Source organism: Bacillus rossius, chromosome 8 (assembly GCF_032445375.1).
Source record: "Bacillus rossius redtenbacheri isolate Brsri chromosome 8, Brsri_v3, whole genome shotgun sequence".
Lineage (NCBI taxonomy): Eukaryota > Metazoa > Arthropoda > Insecta > Phasmatodea > Bacillidae > Bacillus > Bacillus rossius.
In genome coordinates, this window is record NC_086336.1 from 57520202 (window position 1) to 57536213 (window position 16012).

The 16012-nt window shown below is 42.7% G+C and overlaps 1 protein-coding gene across 1 annotated transcript in view; it reads left to right on the forward strand.

Moving 5' to 3' along the window:
- Positions 1-16012, forward strand: part of LOC134535003 (probable oxidoreductase PXDNL) — a 145000-nt gene that overhangs the window by 120372 nt on the left and 8616 nt on the right. The window contains exons 6-16 of the mRNA XM_063373810.1: positions 793-906; positions 1636-1765; positions 3066-3258; positions 4329-4469; positions 6650-6749; positions 8066-8225; positions 9539-9708; positions 10772-10880; positions 12411-12574; positions 14578-14713; positions 15361-15656. Of these exons, the coding sequence (XP_063229880.1) occupies positions 793-906; positions 1636-1765; positions 3066-3258; positions 4329-4469; positions 6650-6749; positions 8066-8225; positions 9539-9708; positions 10772-10880; positions 12411-12574; positions 14578-14713; positions 15361-15656 (1713 nt within the window). The remainder of the gene's footprint in view (positions 1-792; positions 907-1635; positions 1766-3065; positions 3259-4328; positions 4470-6649; positions 6750-8065; positions 8226-9538; positions 9709-10771; positions 10881-12410; positions 12575-14577; positions 14714-15360; positions 15657-16012) is intronic.

Consider the following 16012-nt stretch of genomic DNA (forward strand, 5'->3'; position numbering starts at 1 on the left):
GATCATGCACACGTTTGTGGAGTCAATCCCGTCTGCAGAAAATAACAGAATTTTGAATGTCTCTAACTATGGGCGTAGATACGTGGGGAGGGAGGGCAGCCTCCCCCTGGAATTAAGAAGCCCCTCACTGAGTGTGCCAGCTTGAGCTTGTGAAGTCATGACTGTGAAACAGGGTTGATGTCAAAACTATGTCTTATGGATAGGGACCGGAAAAATTTGCGGGTTCAATGACCTGTAGGATGAACTCCATAGTTCTACGTACACTCTGTCAAATGCCACCCACTCATTAGCTGCTGTCTTGTGAGACGTTACAGCGTAGCAGCCTGTGATTCGATAAAGCTTTGGTTGGGTGTTTCTCATTGGCCCAGAGTCATCCAGGTGAGATGTTAACCAATAACAGAGGCAGCACTGAGGTATAACGTTTGTATTTTAGCCTATCGCGAAATGAATTCGTGAATTTTTCCAGTCTCTACCTCTAGGATAGACTCCCCAGTCATTTACACACTTGAGCAAATATGCCCTGCTCATTGGCTGCTGACTCTAGACAGAGTTGCCCGTGATTCTACACTTCTTTGGCCCAGGGTCACTCATTGGTCCCGAGTCCTCCAGGTAGATGTGAGCTAATAGCAGAAGAATTGCAGAGGTACGACTATTTGAATTTCAGCCTATCACTGAAATAATTGGCAAAATTTTAAGGTCTCTAGTTAAGCTGTTTGTTGGTTTTTTTTTTTTTTTATGTTTTTCCTTTGCATACTTGGTGCTGTATGTGAGGTGGGTGTTTGGTTGGTGCAGAGAACCTGCAGTGTTGCCACATTGAGCACCCGGAGTGTGCTTCTCTGAAGGAGGAAGGAGGCTGCGTCCCGTACCAGAGGTCTCTTCCCAGCACCGACAAACACTGCTCGTTTGGTAAGCAAGGTTTTCCGTGCACACAGAAAAAAAAATCGTTTACTTTTACAAAAAATTCTTTCGGAAACCAGTTGCCAAGAAATAGTTAGTAATGCTGCAAAAAATATATTGTAAATTTGTACAACACTAGACTTATGTTTTTTTTTTTTGCATTTATGAAATATTATTTTTCGAGATAATACTGAGTATTTATTAAGAAAATTGGTGCAAAATTTTATATTGGTGTTTTTTAAAGCATTTTTTTTAAATTATGGGAAAGATAATCCAATATTCAACTATCTCACTTTATTTTGTTATATTATATGCACAGTTAATACTGGAAAACTATTCAGGGAACACAATTTACAAATAATTTCTAACTGTTCGAGGTACTGGGACAACACAGCCATAAATTCCCGGGTAATAATCGGAAACCAGTATTACCGCGAACACTATTGTTTAGTGATACATTTGTTTTCGTTTAAATGTACAAATTTACAAACATCTGCAATTTTACATTAATATTTCTGTTCCATTTATAAAAAAAAAATTCAGAGCAGTTATTGAATTATTATTTTTTTATATTCGCATTTCAGTTCACACTTTTTGTATTCTACAAAAAAAAATTTTCTACCCATCCCGTGGTATATCTAACCCCTACCCTCTTTGTCCCGTCCGTGGCTGCAGAGCCTACCGATATGCGGCCCCTGCCTGGCCCTACTGTTGATAACGCCGCCCCTTCTCTCACAGACCAGCGGCAGCAGATGAACACGGCCTCGGCCTTCCTAGACGGCTCGGCACTGTACGGCGGCTCCGAGGCGGACATCTTCTCCTTGCGGACCGGCGACGGCGGGCAGGTCAACTTGGACGCCTGCGTCACGTGAGTAGTCGTCGAGTAGGCCCTCGTGGACGGGAAGCCTAAGATGCACGTAAAGTTCCGACATTCCCGATTACACCCGAACAGTTCACCTGCGGCCAACCTCTGGTTTATTTATATATATATATATTTATATTTCTATGTTTATTTTAATGTAGCTATACTAACCTAACTAATCGTCCATAGTGTTTTAAAGTGTTTTAATGTAGCTAACCTAACCAATCACTTTTAATATATTGAATTCATTTTTCCTGCCCAAAAATAAAACAAATCCCGAGGTTGGCCGAAGGTGAATTGTTCGGGTGTAATTGGGAATGGCAGAACTTTATGTGCATTTTAGGTCTCCCCTCGTGGACGGAGCAAGTAGAGGTGGCAAGTGATGAAGCCAAGTACTGGCTGCCGGAAACCGTCCAAACAGGCACGTTCCACTTCAGAGCCAACTTTCACGTGACAGCCAGGGAAAAGAAAAATTTGAGACCAGACAGTAGTGGTCACAAGATTTACTGGCGGCTTTCTCTCCGGTCTGAACATGTACAAAAGTATGGTGATTTTTCATGTCGGGCAATCATCTCCGGTGAGGAAGGTGGTTACTTAAAATAAAACATGAGCTGAAATGAAAATATTTTTATAATATATCTATGAAATGGAGCACTGATTACTGATTACTGTTTTAAGTAGTATTCCAGAACTATGAAATTTTAAAGAAAATGTACACAGTGGTTATGAAAACAAAAATAGGCATGAAATTGAAATTACTAAATATAGGGAGGAACTGATTGCTCTTAATGTCTCACAGTTCACTGGCTAACATATTACTTGCCTCATGTATAAGATTTTGACTGACAAGTGACCACTTGGCTAGTACTTGCTTCCACTTCCACCTGCCCCGTCTACATGCAGCTTTAGATTTAACAACACTGTAAAAAAAATCACAAAATTACTTTTACAAAGTTGGGCTGGGAGGGAAGCCTACAGTTAGTTCATAGGAATGGGAGCCACACCTGTACATTTTCAAAGTTCTCCGAAGTTTGCCGACTGATCTCAAAGGATTGATTGCAAGGATTGATAAATTTTACGGGCGTAAAGTATTTTAAATAATGCTAACCTAACCTAACGTAACCAACCTTTATTTTAGTTTTGATAATCTAACCCAACCTAACTTATCATCCCAAAAAATAAAAGGAAATATATTGATTACACTGACTGAACCTAACCTTTTACTTCGGTGAATTTCGGAACTGTTGGGGTTGTGGCCTGAGAACTACGGGCTATCCGGGCTGGGGACGCGGGGCTGTGTCCGCAGATGCCGGGAGCGGACGGGGCTGGGCGCGCTCTTCTCCGTGCTCCTGAGGGAGCACAACCGGCTGGCGCTCCAGCTGTCGGCGCTGAACCCCGGCTGGGACGACGACACGCTGTTCCGCGAGGCGCGCAAGCTGCTGGTCGCGCAGCTGCAGCTGCTCACCTACAAGGAGTTCCTGCCCACCGTCCTGGGCGACGTGAGTCGCAGCCACTAGCGACGCCTCCCCATTGGGGCGGGGAGTCAGAGATATCCTTGTAACGCATTTCTGACATCAGTGGCGGGGAGGGGCGTAACCGGGGAGGGGGGGGGTTAGGGGTTCAACCCCCCCCCCCCCCTTTAGCACTCATAATCTTTAATTAATTTCTTATTCATCACTCAAACAAATTTCATATTAAAATTAATAAAAATTTTACCATTACAATATTTAAATTTAAGTAAGTACCAAAAACTGCTAAAAATAGCACTATTTTACACCTTAAAATCCTAATTTTCCTGGAGGAGGACTCCCCCCCCACCCCCCGCTTTAATACGGGAATGGGGGGGGGGGGGCATGCTTTTTAACACCCCCCATACACAAATCCTGGCTACGCCACTGGTGGCGGGTACAGGAATTCATTTATTGTAAGAATATCTGTGTCCAGAAAACTTATGTAAACAGCAAGGTTTTGGACAGTTAAATTCCAGGTGTTGTAGCATTTCACTTTCCAACATCCGAAATAACATACTGCCTCCAACACCAAAATCTCGCATAGTTTTTCATTCATAATTTCATGAGGGGGTATTACCACTGTCCCACCCCCCCAATCCCTCCACCACTGTATGGATTATATTTTTCTTTTTGTTTGAAAGCAATGCAATGTTGACTCATTTTGCGTGTTAAAGCTGCAATAGGATTTATGTCCATTATTTTTCCCAAAATACTTTTTGTGAAGTTCTAAATTTGAACGAATCAAAATCTAAGTGTAAATACTGTAAATAATAGATATTTGGAAAGAACATTTGTCTGCCCATATACAGTATGTTTAATTTAAGATGTTTTCTTTGAACATACACCATTACTGTTACTCTGAATGTCATAAGATACCTTAATAACAGACAGAATATAAAAATATGCAAACACACAGGAAAAAAAAAGGGCCATATAATCTGAGAAATACTGCAGTTATTTAACTGAAAAAAACTTTTTAACAGTACCCACAGTACGCCCTACTAGTCTTCTTTGCTACTGATGAATAAGGGTTGGTGACGACGCTCCTGTGTCTGCAGGAGGCCGTGCACAGGCTGGGGCTGGAGCCCAAGGCGCAGGGCTTCTACAACGGCTACTCCAGCTCCTACAACGCAGGGGTGTTCAACAGTGTGGCCACCGCCGCCATGAGGCTCTTCTCCACCATGATACCTGACTCCCTGGTGAGTCCACGGCCGGCACCACGCGCCAACATTCACAACAACTAACTTCTCTTGCAGCGATGAGAGCTAACTGTTTCATGTGAGAATCATCGCATTAGATCGTCATTCTTCTTCCTGTGCCATCTCCTCTGATGGACAGGGGCACCATTGGAGCTCACACATGATCTCATAAGCATGTTTGATCACTGTTGGACCACATTTCCTGTTGCACCACTGTGTCGTGGGCCCGAGCGAAGACCATTGGGAACTTCGATGTGAACCGACTATCGGGTGGGTCCATAGCAATGATCTCGGATCGATACGGCACAAGCACACATGGACAGCATTTTCACAGACTTTATGCAGGTTAATTTAATCAATCATTAATATATGTGTTTTACTGATAAAATTTCAGATACTGTATAATACATGTATCAAAATTTTTATGTATTCCAGTGTTACAACCTCTTCTCACATAAAATAAGCATATTTCAAATGTTTGTTATTTTAGTTTAATTTTTTTTAAATATATTATATCTTCGTGATCATTTTTCATATAAAATAAAATAAATTTTTAGTCAAAACCCATGCATATTTAAGACTTTTTCATTTTGTATTAACTTTTAAATACCAGTACGTGTTTTCAGTACGTGCTGCTATCTTGTGCCAATCGCATCAAAAATTTGCTCTCCATGTCACAATCGATTGTAGCGACTTCATATCATTCAAGCCCACCAATAGAAATGCACCTAACATTTCTTCGACACTGCTGTTGCCTGTTATCGTAGACTGGAAATGTATAAACCTTAGTTCATACGAACGAAGATCGCGTAGTCCCAGTATGTTTTGGCGCAACATTTAGAGGAATGATTCTTGGATCATTCTTGGGCAAAGATCCCTGGTTCGCTAATTGAAGAGCAAAATGGTGCAACTGGCCATAAGGTGGATATACAAGCTAGAACCCAGCCATGATGATTTTCCTGCGGATATCAGCGAGGATCTTTACTGCAGTGGATTCCTGTTGACTTGTGCATCCTCTGCCTTTGACCATCAGGTAATTCACTAACCTTCTGGGGAGTTCCTCCCCCCAAGGACAAGCGGGTGCCCTGTACCTCCTCCAAGAGGCCGTTGGCACTTGCAGAGGGAGGCTTCTTACTTTGGGAGTTACTCGTTCTGCTGACTGCAGTGTCGCAGGCTCTGGGCGATGGGTCGTTATATCCCTGCACCTAGACCATTACCAGAGACCCAGAAATATTGCGTATTCATTTAATATCAGGCTAGAATTCACAGTTCTATGTATACTTAAACCTCGTATGCTTCCCTATTTGCTGATTCCTTACTGTAGAACCTCCCCTTCTCTGGAGTGGGTTGATGTGATTTGGCCACTCTACCGCTGGCTTGCAGTTGACCGGTCCACAGTTGTAGAGGGGAGAGTCCAAGCGATTGGGATCCAATCATCAAAGCAATTCAGAGGCATACATGTTTGCAGTCTACGTTGCAACCAAAAAAATCACTGACATTCGCAGCTCTCTAATCACATGTTGGCACAGGCTGATTGAATGCTGACAGTCGTACAATTTAATTAGGTGATTTGGATTTCAGTAATTTTTTGTAATTGATTGGTTTTATTGCGGAGATAATTTAAGAACATACTATGTTCTCAAAATAGAAGTACAGAGATATCTCTATCAATAAGTTAGGTAGAAGGCTTATTATTACTTTTTTTATTATTCTTTCAAGTAAAGACTTCATAAAATGAAATTCATGTCAAGCATATGAGGATAAAGTATACATAGAACTGTGAATTTTAGCCTGATACCAAATGAATACGGAATTTTGAAGCTAAAGAAATAATTACATTATCAGCTCTATTCTTCTTCATGTTACAAAGATGCTTAAAAATTAAATTGTTTTGGAAGTTTTTGTAAGCCCAAAAGCCAGCCGAGCTAAAGATCGCAGGCTTTTGCAGCCATTATCTGAAGTTTCTTTGGATTGTGGAACTGAGTCGCGTTGAGGGCAAAGGTTTCACCGACGTTTCAGTCGACATAGCAGTCACCAACATCAGGGTAGCATCCATCAGAGTACCCTGATGATGGTGACTGCAATGCCAACCAAAACGCTGATGAAACCTTCGCTCCCGGCCGAGAAGCTTCAAGCAGAGCGTCGCTGACTCTGACGTGGTTCCGTCGTTGTCCGCACAGAGGGAGCTGGGCGCGTCCCACAACCGGAGCCACGCCGAGCTGATAGACTCCTTGCTGCGGGAGCCCGCGATGGAGCCCAGCCTGGGAAGTCTCCGGCCAGGTGAGCAACACCCATTGGCGGACCGCAGGGTTGGTTTGGTATGGAACTACCCCCGGAGTTAAATGGTGAATTCGTAAAATTTGAAAATAAAAAAGAATAACAGCCCTTTAAAAAGCCATTTTAACACATTTCTGACGTTTTTTAAAAGTCATTAAAACACAGTAGTTTTAACTTATTTTTGAGAGTTCTAAAGTTTAAAAATATCACATTTCCGTGTTTTCTCGCATAATCGTCGCACATTTTATTCTAAAATCAAGTTTGAAAAGTAGGGTTCCACGATTATGCGGAAAAAAAAAATTATTGTTTTATTAAAGTTATTCATAAAAACAAAACCCGTTCATGGAAAGTACGTTTATTTAAAAAAAGGTGGAGTATACAAGAGCACGCCAAACAATATATATTAATAATTCATTAAACAAAAACCTTTCTTAAACTTTAAATAGAAAAACAAAATCTGTGACACGAATGCAAGCGACTTGCATCTGTGACGTGAACTAATGGGTAAATACCGCGAAAGAATGCGGGCTATCAAATGTAGTTAACTTGGCACTCGACAGAGAGCGCGCGTTGCATGCAATCGGCGAGATATCGATATTCGACTACATGCGCGCGCTCTATACGGAAAGCAACATAACCAAAATTGAATGATGCTAATTAGCGCTGGCTACATGTTTATAAGCGGTACACCGCGGCGACGCATACGATCGGATGAAGGAAATAACGTTTAAAAACGTCATGAAAAGAAAATTTACACGTCAGACAACTTCGTATTTCCGTTAATTAAAAAAGTAAGTGATAATGTCCGAATAATAATTAGATTTATACTTTAAAATTCATCGTTTTATATGGAAAAGATACTTACACAAAGCACGGTATATAATAGCGAGACCAAAATCAAAATGTGACATTTACGCGAGTTTTTTTATCCCAATTTTGACTGCCAAAAATATAGGTGCGACGATTAAGAGGGTATTCTACACCTAGAAAATAATTTTTAATTAATTGTCCAGCAAGAAAAGTTGTCTCTCAACAAAATATAGGAGAGAGCCATTAGAACTATATTTACAGGAAAATTCTTAAATTAATCGTAAAGTAAAAAAAAATTAAAGTAACCAACTTGGCATAATAGGCCTGCAAATGCTAAATTTCTTTACTTCTTGCATATCATTATAAAGATTTTTTTTTAAAAATAATATATAATTTTTGCTTTACGTGATAGTCGTCAGCGCGAAGCGACACCGGACACTGCGACCAGTGGGGGATGGAAAAAGCGGAGGCTGTGTTGAACACCTGGCGGCATGTGTATCGTGCTGCAGGCGGGGGCAGAGCGGGGCCCGTGCTGATCCAGGCGGGGCGGGACCACGGCCTGCCCGGCTACACCGAGTGGTTCCAGCACTGCGCCGCCTCGCTGGGCCACGGCGCCGGCAACCTCACCGCCTGGAGCCTCCGGAGGGAACTGCTGCAGCGAGCCTACAGGCAGGCGCACTTCCAGTCACCACTATCCCGATATTACGACCATACTGATGTTATGAAAACGCAAACTCAGAGCTAACCAGACTTTGCCGCTATCACAATTTTACAACTATGACGAATTACGGCTAAACAGATTTTACGACCATCACGATTTTACGTTCATTACAATTTTACAACTTTTTCGATGTTACAATTAACCCAAATTTTCTACCAGGCCTATTTAGACTTTAGACTAACCTGCTCTTATAAAAATTCCAATATTAAGAATACTCTGATTTTATGCCTAAAAAATTTTTAATACTTCCAATTTTACTTCTACGCCGATTTATCGACTACCTCAATTTTACTACAATGCAGATTTTATGACCATCCTGATTGTACAACTATTTCGATTTTATGATGAACCCAATTTTTTGACTGTTTTGATTTTATGACCAACCAACATTAACGAGTGTTCGTGACTGTCCTGATTTTATTACCATCTCAATGTTATGACTATCCCGAATTGTAGACTTTTTCAATTTTACAACTCCCTTGACTGCAATACATTTCTTACAAGCAGGAAATCTTATTTACTTGGTAACTCCCAAAGTCGCCTGTTCATTGGCTGTTTACTAGCGAGACGTTCCAACTGGGTTGGGGCCATGATTCAATACTTCTTTGGTCAATAGTTTGTCATTGGTCGAGAGTCTGGCAAATAATCTCAGAGCCAACAGCAGATGCAAATTGAAGGTTTAACAGTGGCGGACCCAACTTCAAAATTTTGGGTTGGCCCCAGGAGGCTCGGCGGGGGAGTGGGGGGGAGATGATTGGTGGGTGTTTGGCTGGTAGGGACTACTTCCCAGTTATATGGGAAGTATGATTTTTTTGGAAATGAATAGCCCTTTAAAAGGCTATTTTAACGTATTACTGACATCTTGAGAATGTTGTAATCAAAACAACATCACATTTTTTTAAAGATTGCTTTAGTTTAACCAAAATTTACACTATTCAGTAGCATTTTAAAATACAAAATACAAAACAAAAATACATTTTATAAAAATTATCGAACAAGCTTCAAAGATCAGGTGCTAATTGGTGAAGATGATCATTTATGTAACTTTTTTTTAAACTTTAGTTTCAAAGGGATTTATTGGGGGGAGGGAGACGATGGACGATCTGCTCCGTCATTTCTCCAATTGCCGCAAAATGAATCAGTGAATATTTTCAGTCCTTAAATATAAAGCACACAGCATTAGGCAAATATGTCTTTGTTACTGCTGTTGGTTCTCGAACGTGAGGCGACGTTAACTGGCGGCGTGTGTGTGGGGTTGCAGCCGCCCCGAGGAGGTGGACCTGGTGGTGGGCGCCTCTCTGGAGGGCCCGGCCCCCGGCGCTGTGCTGGGGCCGACCCTCTCCTGCCTGCTGGGGCGCCAGTTCGCGCTCGCCCGCGACGGCGACCGCTTCTGGTTCGAGAACGACATCCCGCCGTCCTCCTTCACGCCAGGTCAGTCGCCGGGCTTGACGTCTCTGTGGAACTTGGAGGGTCCTGGAGACCGTGTAGAGTGCTGGGACGAGCGCAGAAGGGGGAAACAGGACCCACTGGATCTCGGCAACGCTCGCCACAATTCCCACCTGCCGTGACCACTTCGTGATTCACCTACTGCTTGAACCTGTGTATGAAAATATTAGTGATTGGTTTTAATGTAATATTACATTAAATGCAGGATTTTTTAAATGTTAATTACTTTCCAATATGTGCATGCCTATGCTTAATTTTTAGTTACCTATAATTAGTTTTTTTTTTTTTAAATTTTGTAATGGTTACCTCATCCTTGAACATTTTATTAAAGCTTAATTCTCCTTTCTATCTTATTTCTTACTTTATCATCAACTGTGTTCACGTATGTGGTTAAGTATAAGAGACATAAAATAAGTTAATAAAATAAATACTTCACATGATAAGTTTACTGCAAAAATGACGTTATCTGGGATGTACCGGAATGAAACTCATCCTCGTCTCTGTGCACAGAAAAAAAATTTTTTTTTGTAATCTTACAGAAGATTCCTTTGGAAACCAGTTCACCAATAAATATAACAAGATAAATATTGTTAATTTATACAGCACATTGTGTGGTTATTTTTGTCTATACAAAATATGTTTTTTCCAAACAATACTGAATTTTTCTTGTCGTGCACACAGAAATTGGCTCATGGTTAGGAAATTTAATTAATTTTTGTACAAGCAAAAGTTTTTATATAATGGAAAAGATAGTCTAATTATTAAAATTGGAGTTTGGTTAGTTTTCTTAGTTTTATTCATGTATCCAGTTAATGCTACAAACTATTCAGGGAACAATTTACAAACAACTTTAACTAAAGCAAGCACTGGCACTACACAAAACAGAAATTCCCACGGCAAGTATTTCTTCGTACTGCTCCAGTTGCTTTTTGTGTAAATACAGATATCTGCAAATGTTCATGATAGTTTCAGTCTCTCTCCCAGTGCGTATGTGTCTGTGCGAGCTGCGACGTTGGCGGCTGAGGTCCTCTCTGTGTGTGTCTCGCAGCCCAGCTGCAGGAGGTGAGGAAGGTGACTGTGGCCGGCCTGCTGTGCCTCAACACCCCGGGGCTCGCCACCGTGCAGTCCCGCGCCTTCGTGCAGGAGGACCCCTTCCTGTGAGTCATCGCCAAGCCCGGCACGCTCGCACGCACACCGTGTGCACAGCTGCAGAATAAATAGCACTCCACACTAGGATCTGTCTACGAAAAGCATCGAAGGCGGATGAGAAGTTTTTGTTCCGTATTTTTCTAAGTTTGAAATTGGCTAAAACAATTATTTCAGAATAATTTTAAAGCATAAAACGCTAGAGATACTCGAGAGCACTAAATGGACTTGCATTACACCTTTGTCTTCATTTCTCCGCCATGTCTGCTATGATCTCATAGTTGTCCCATGTAGGACGAGAAGACTGCGCACCAGCCCACAGCCTTGTGCTTAAGAGGCGATACGGCGCTAGAAGCACCAGCTAGCATCGTACTTATCATCCAACCTCACTAACATAGATAAACTCTTGACTCTTGTCACAACTACATTTTTTTTCTTCTGGTTTTTATGTCATTACCCTTTTTTCAAGGATATTCTTCTAAAATTTTAACTAAATATTTCTCATTTATTGTTCTGCCACAAATATTTTCAGCAGATATTCACTTATTGTAATATAATGGTTACAAAAAGTCTCGCAAGCGATGATCATTACGAACACTTGTTCTCCTTTTTACATCCATAATATTACTAATATGACTAGGAAATTTTTTTTCGATAAATATAGCCCAGTTATTTGAATAAAATTTGATTTATTATCTACTATATACACGATTAATCAAATTTTTAAAAAAAATTGTGTGCACAAATTAATCACATTTTTCATTTAAGCTACACTTTACTCTCCCCACCGGAGCTCGGCTCAACAGTGGCTCTCGTGACTGCTCGTCTCTTCCCTTGCACCTCTGTCCCAGCATACTGCCTTGCACTACTTGTCTGTCGCATGCAGCGCTGTCTCGATGGCAATATTCTCCGCACACGAAGCCTGTCGCTGGTCGTCCACCTTTGTTCACCAAGGGGTCACTTGCCCTCCCCATTTCACTTCCTCGGAAGCTGGAGTCGCTGTTTTTATACCCCTCAGTCCCCCTTTTGGAATGGTCTCGCACCCCTTTGAAGTGTCGCGTCATCAGGGTTGACTTAACAACCGAAGCTCCCAGAACAATGGCGTGCTAGTTACGCCACTTCACACAGGCGGGGGTCTGGGAACGTGCCATTCCTTCCAGAGGCAACCAAGGAAGGGGGGAAGTGGGGGGGAAGGGATAGCGAGGTGCCGTTGCTAATCTGATTAGTCACGCAACAGAAACAGACCGCGTGTTCAAACTGCAGCCCGCCTCCAGTATACTCGTAACACATTTGGTGTATAATGACACGATTTAGTAGTAATTTTGCACAGAAATGTGTAAAAATTTCACAAACACTGTGTGTTTTTCTGAAAAACATGAACAAAAATCTAAAATTACACTAATGCCAAATGTGTAATTTTACAATTTGCGATCTAGTAGGTAGCATAGATATGAAGAAGAAATGCAAAGATTAAGTAGGATTGAGTGTCCACTCTGTTGTACTGCTTTACTTACTGTGTGGGTGATGCGTGGTGCTTGCAGGAACGTGCGCATCCCGTGCGAGCTGCAGCCGGCGCCAGAGCTGCGCGCCTGGCGGGACGACACTGCGGCGGGCGTCTCCAACGAGATGGTGGCAGAGGCCGTGGAGAGAGCCGGCGAGGCACTCAAGCGGCGGCGGCAGAAAGAGTACGAGCTGTGGACTGCGAGTGAGTGCGAGACATCAATTGTCTCTCATCAGCAGCAGAGGTGTCGTTGGACAGCGGTGATCTCGGCCCCAGTCTCCAAACGTTGCGCCAACACATGCTCGGACTACAGAATGTTCGCTCGTGCCCGACAGCTCCACTGCAGCTCGCGTGCAATGTTGTTATTACTCTATGGAGGCGGCCTCAGCACGAAGCAGACAGCCATATATCACCACAGCCACATGTGGCCAATGATACTGGTGTACAGACCAACTATGTGTTAAAACTTTGTAGCATTGTCTGTGTTTCGTGGTTGGCTGGGTTTATTTAAGGTACGTGTGTATTGTCGAAACACCAATCATAATAGGTAATTCAGTGCGGAAGCATAAAACGTCCCGAATGCCCCAGCCAAACAGGGCATTGGCTTCTCTTGCAGATGGCCGCCAATTACAAGGGAACAATCTGTAGCATGAACATAACTTATTGCAGCCTAATGAGCTATCAGACTATTTGTCGAAAAATACCCAATCTTAAATTTGCAAAATTCTTGAACTAAATCTCAGCCCTGGTATGATTGTTGTTATCCAAAGATAACAAGAAGGAGACTTGTTAGCACCAAATAAATGCAGTATCTTAAGAATTAAGGTTAGAATCCATAAAACAAGATGACAGGCTCAGAAATATCCAAAATAAAAAAAAACTAAAGAGACCTCACGCCAGAAAATACTTGCCCAGACACTCATTTATCAATAAAATTTTTTTAATTTCTAAATTCATAAAAAAATCATAATCCATACAAGCTTACAGTTTGCATAAGTATTGACCCAATTGATCCAAAATATTTTACTTATGTAAAGGTAGATAGAGCCACGATTATTTCTTGGCTTCGTCGGGTAGCAAAGTGGACTTGAAGCACACATTTATCTGCTTCACGCTGATGGTCGTACTACAACACCCTTGATGATTCCGGGCCAGTTATAAACAAGGATAAGAAGTGGTCATCCAATCACGTGCAACCCACCAAAGGATGCAACCTTGTGAGCTACCAATGAGCACTCTAAAAAGCCTTGATTATGTATAGACAAGTTGAGTCCAGGATGGAGTCAAATGAATCCAGGAAATCACTGTGGTTACACACACAGACCAGGGATGTTGGGGAAGCAGCCCGCCTTGGCCCACTGTGAAGGGCCATCCCAGTATTCCCCGCGAGGGTGGTTTCGGGAGAAAGCACGGAAAGCAGAGATCAGGATGGTCGGTCCGGGTGTTTGCACCCGAGACTTATGGAATGTGAGTCCAGTAACTTATGGCCATTTCCACCATTCTGCGCTTCTGTCCGCAATCCAGTGATCTTAGCTCAAGAGTGATCCAAGGATTATTCCGGTTAAGGTTGCGTCAACACATACTAGGATTATACGACCTTCGCTCACGTGAAGCTAAGTTCATATAGATATGTTCAGTCTGCGGCAGCCGGCGGCAACAGTGTCACGAGTGGCAGAAAGCGGGATATGTTCAATGGCTTTCATTTGAACATGCTGAGAACCAAAAATAACTTACATAATAAATGGTAGATACTTTAAATAAAATTAAAGAAATATGTTAGCGTCAGTTGCTAGCCATTACGGAAATTGAGGATTAGACAAACACAAGCAGCGTTAGGAGAATTTTTTAGCATCACTGCTGCATCATTTCTACCTCTACCCTGCCATTCTCCTCTTTCGCCAAGGTACAACTAGAATATAGCATGCTACACTATGTATCTATCCCCCCTCGATCGCTAGTGCATGCGTTGGAGTGGCGTCGCTGCTGACACACTCTCCTCCTCTACCGGTTCTCCCACCATGTACCTAAGTATTCCCTCATGCGATCGCTTGAAAATTGTAACCCCCTCTCAGCAAAGAAGTTTCACTTCAAAATGCTGATTCAAACATAAAAAACAGGTTATTTGGTTGATAAAAAAGCCCTGATAAAAACCCTGTTAATTTGTTTGATAGAGGAATAAGTGATCTGTAAGAGTTGTGTGTGTGCAGAGGGAGGACTGGACCCCAAGTCCCCGGCGGGATCGGCGGCGTCCTTCAGCAAGGCCACCAAGGAGGCTCTGGTCCTCGCCAACACCTCCATGCTGCTGGAGTTCGCCTCCGAGGAGCTCCTTAACTCCATATTCAGGTATGCCAGCTGCTTCGTTGCAGCTGTTCTCCGGCTTTGTGAACCATTCCCCCCACCCCCAATCACTCTCACACCATCCCAAACTAAAAAGCAATTAACAGCAATTATCTTGCCCATAAAAAATATTTAGTGTTGGCTCATATTCTAATTTTTATCGAATATGAATCTCTAATTGGACTCCCAGAGGGTACCTGGAATCCACCCCTGTAATTTGAATCTACACTCAAGGGTCAAAAATAAAATAATGTTCAAGAAATTAAAAATATTATGGTGGTGAAACATTCAACCCTTTAAATGTCTGTTTCACAACCTAAGATTCCAGAATCAATTCACCTTGTAATTTTGTGTGTATAATTACCTACATGTTAAAATTACAGTATCTTGGGGAATGGTAACAGGATGGATATGAAGAAAAAATTGACCAAGTAAACGGTAATGTTTTTCTTAGAATACTTTTCCCTTGAATATCAAATCGTTCGAATACTAAGAAAGGATTTGTGGTATGAAAATTTTGTTGGCAATAGACTCAAAAACTATTGTCAACTCAGAAATTTCAAATTTGATTGCAACAAAAAGCTGATGCTCGCACAGGCTCAGACCAAGTGTGTGGCGGAGGAAGCCTCGACGTGAGACCCCGTTGCTTGCAGCAAGGAGCCGACGCGCTTCCGGCGCCAGGCGTTCAAGACGACGCGGGCGGTGGTGTTCGGGGGCGACGGCGCGGTGGACGACCTGTTCGGCAACGCGCTGCAAGGGCTGGACGTGAGCGCGTTCGTGCCGCGCGAGCCGGACCTGCCCCAGTGCGACTCCCCCGAGGAGCGGCTGCCCTGCAACCCCGCCTACCCCTTCCGCACCATCAGCGGTAACTGCAACAACCTGCGGCGCCCGCGCATGGGCCGGGCGCTCACCACCTTCGGCCGCCTCCTGCCGCCCGCCTACGAGGACGGTGAGTACACTGCCCACCGCAAATATGCACGGATTCATCTCGTGACATGCCAAAATACCTTTGTGCTGCTTATGCTATTGGCTCACTGTTTATCTGGAGGACCCTTGGCCGATTAAGTTACCCAGTTGAGATGAATGATACGTCAGCAGATGGTGAACAGGTAATGTTTGCTCAAGTATGTAGAGGATAGTGAAGTCTGTCTTGGATCCGCAAATTTTTAACAGTCCCTACTGGAGACTATAAAAATTTGCGCATTTATTTTGCGATAGGCTTATATTCAAATACTCATACCTATGTGACACTTCTACTATTTACACACGGTTTATGTGGAGGTCTCTAGACCAATGAGAGACCCT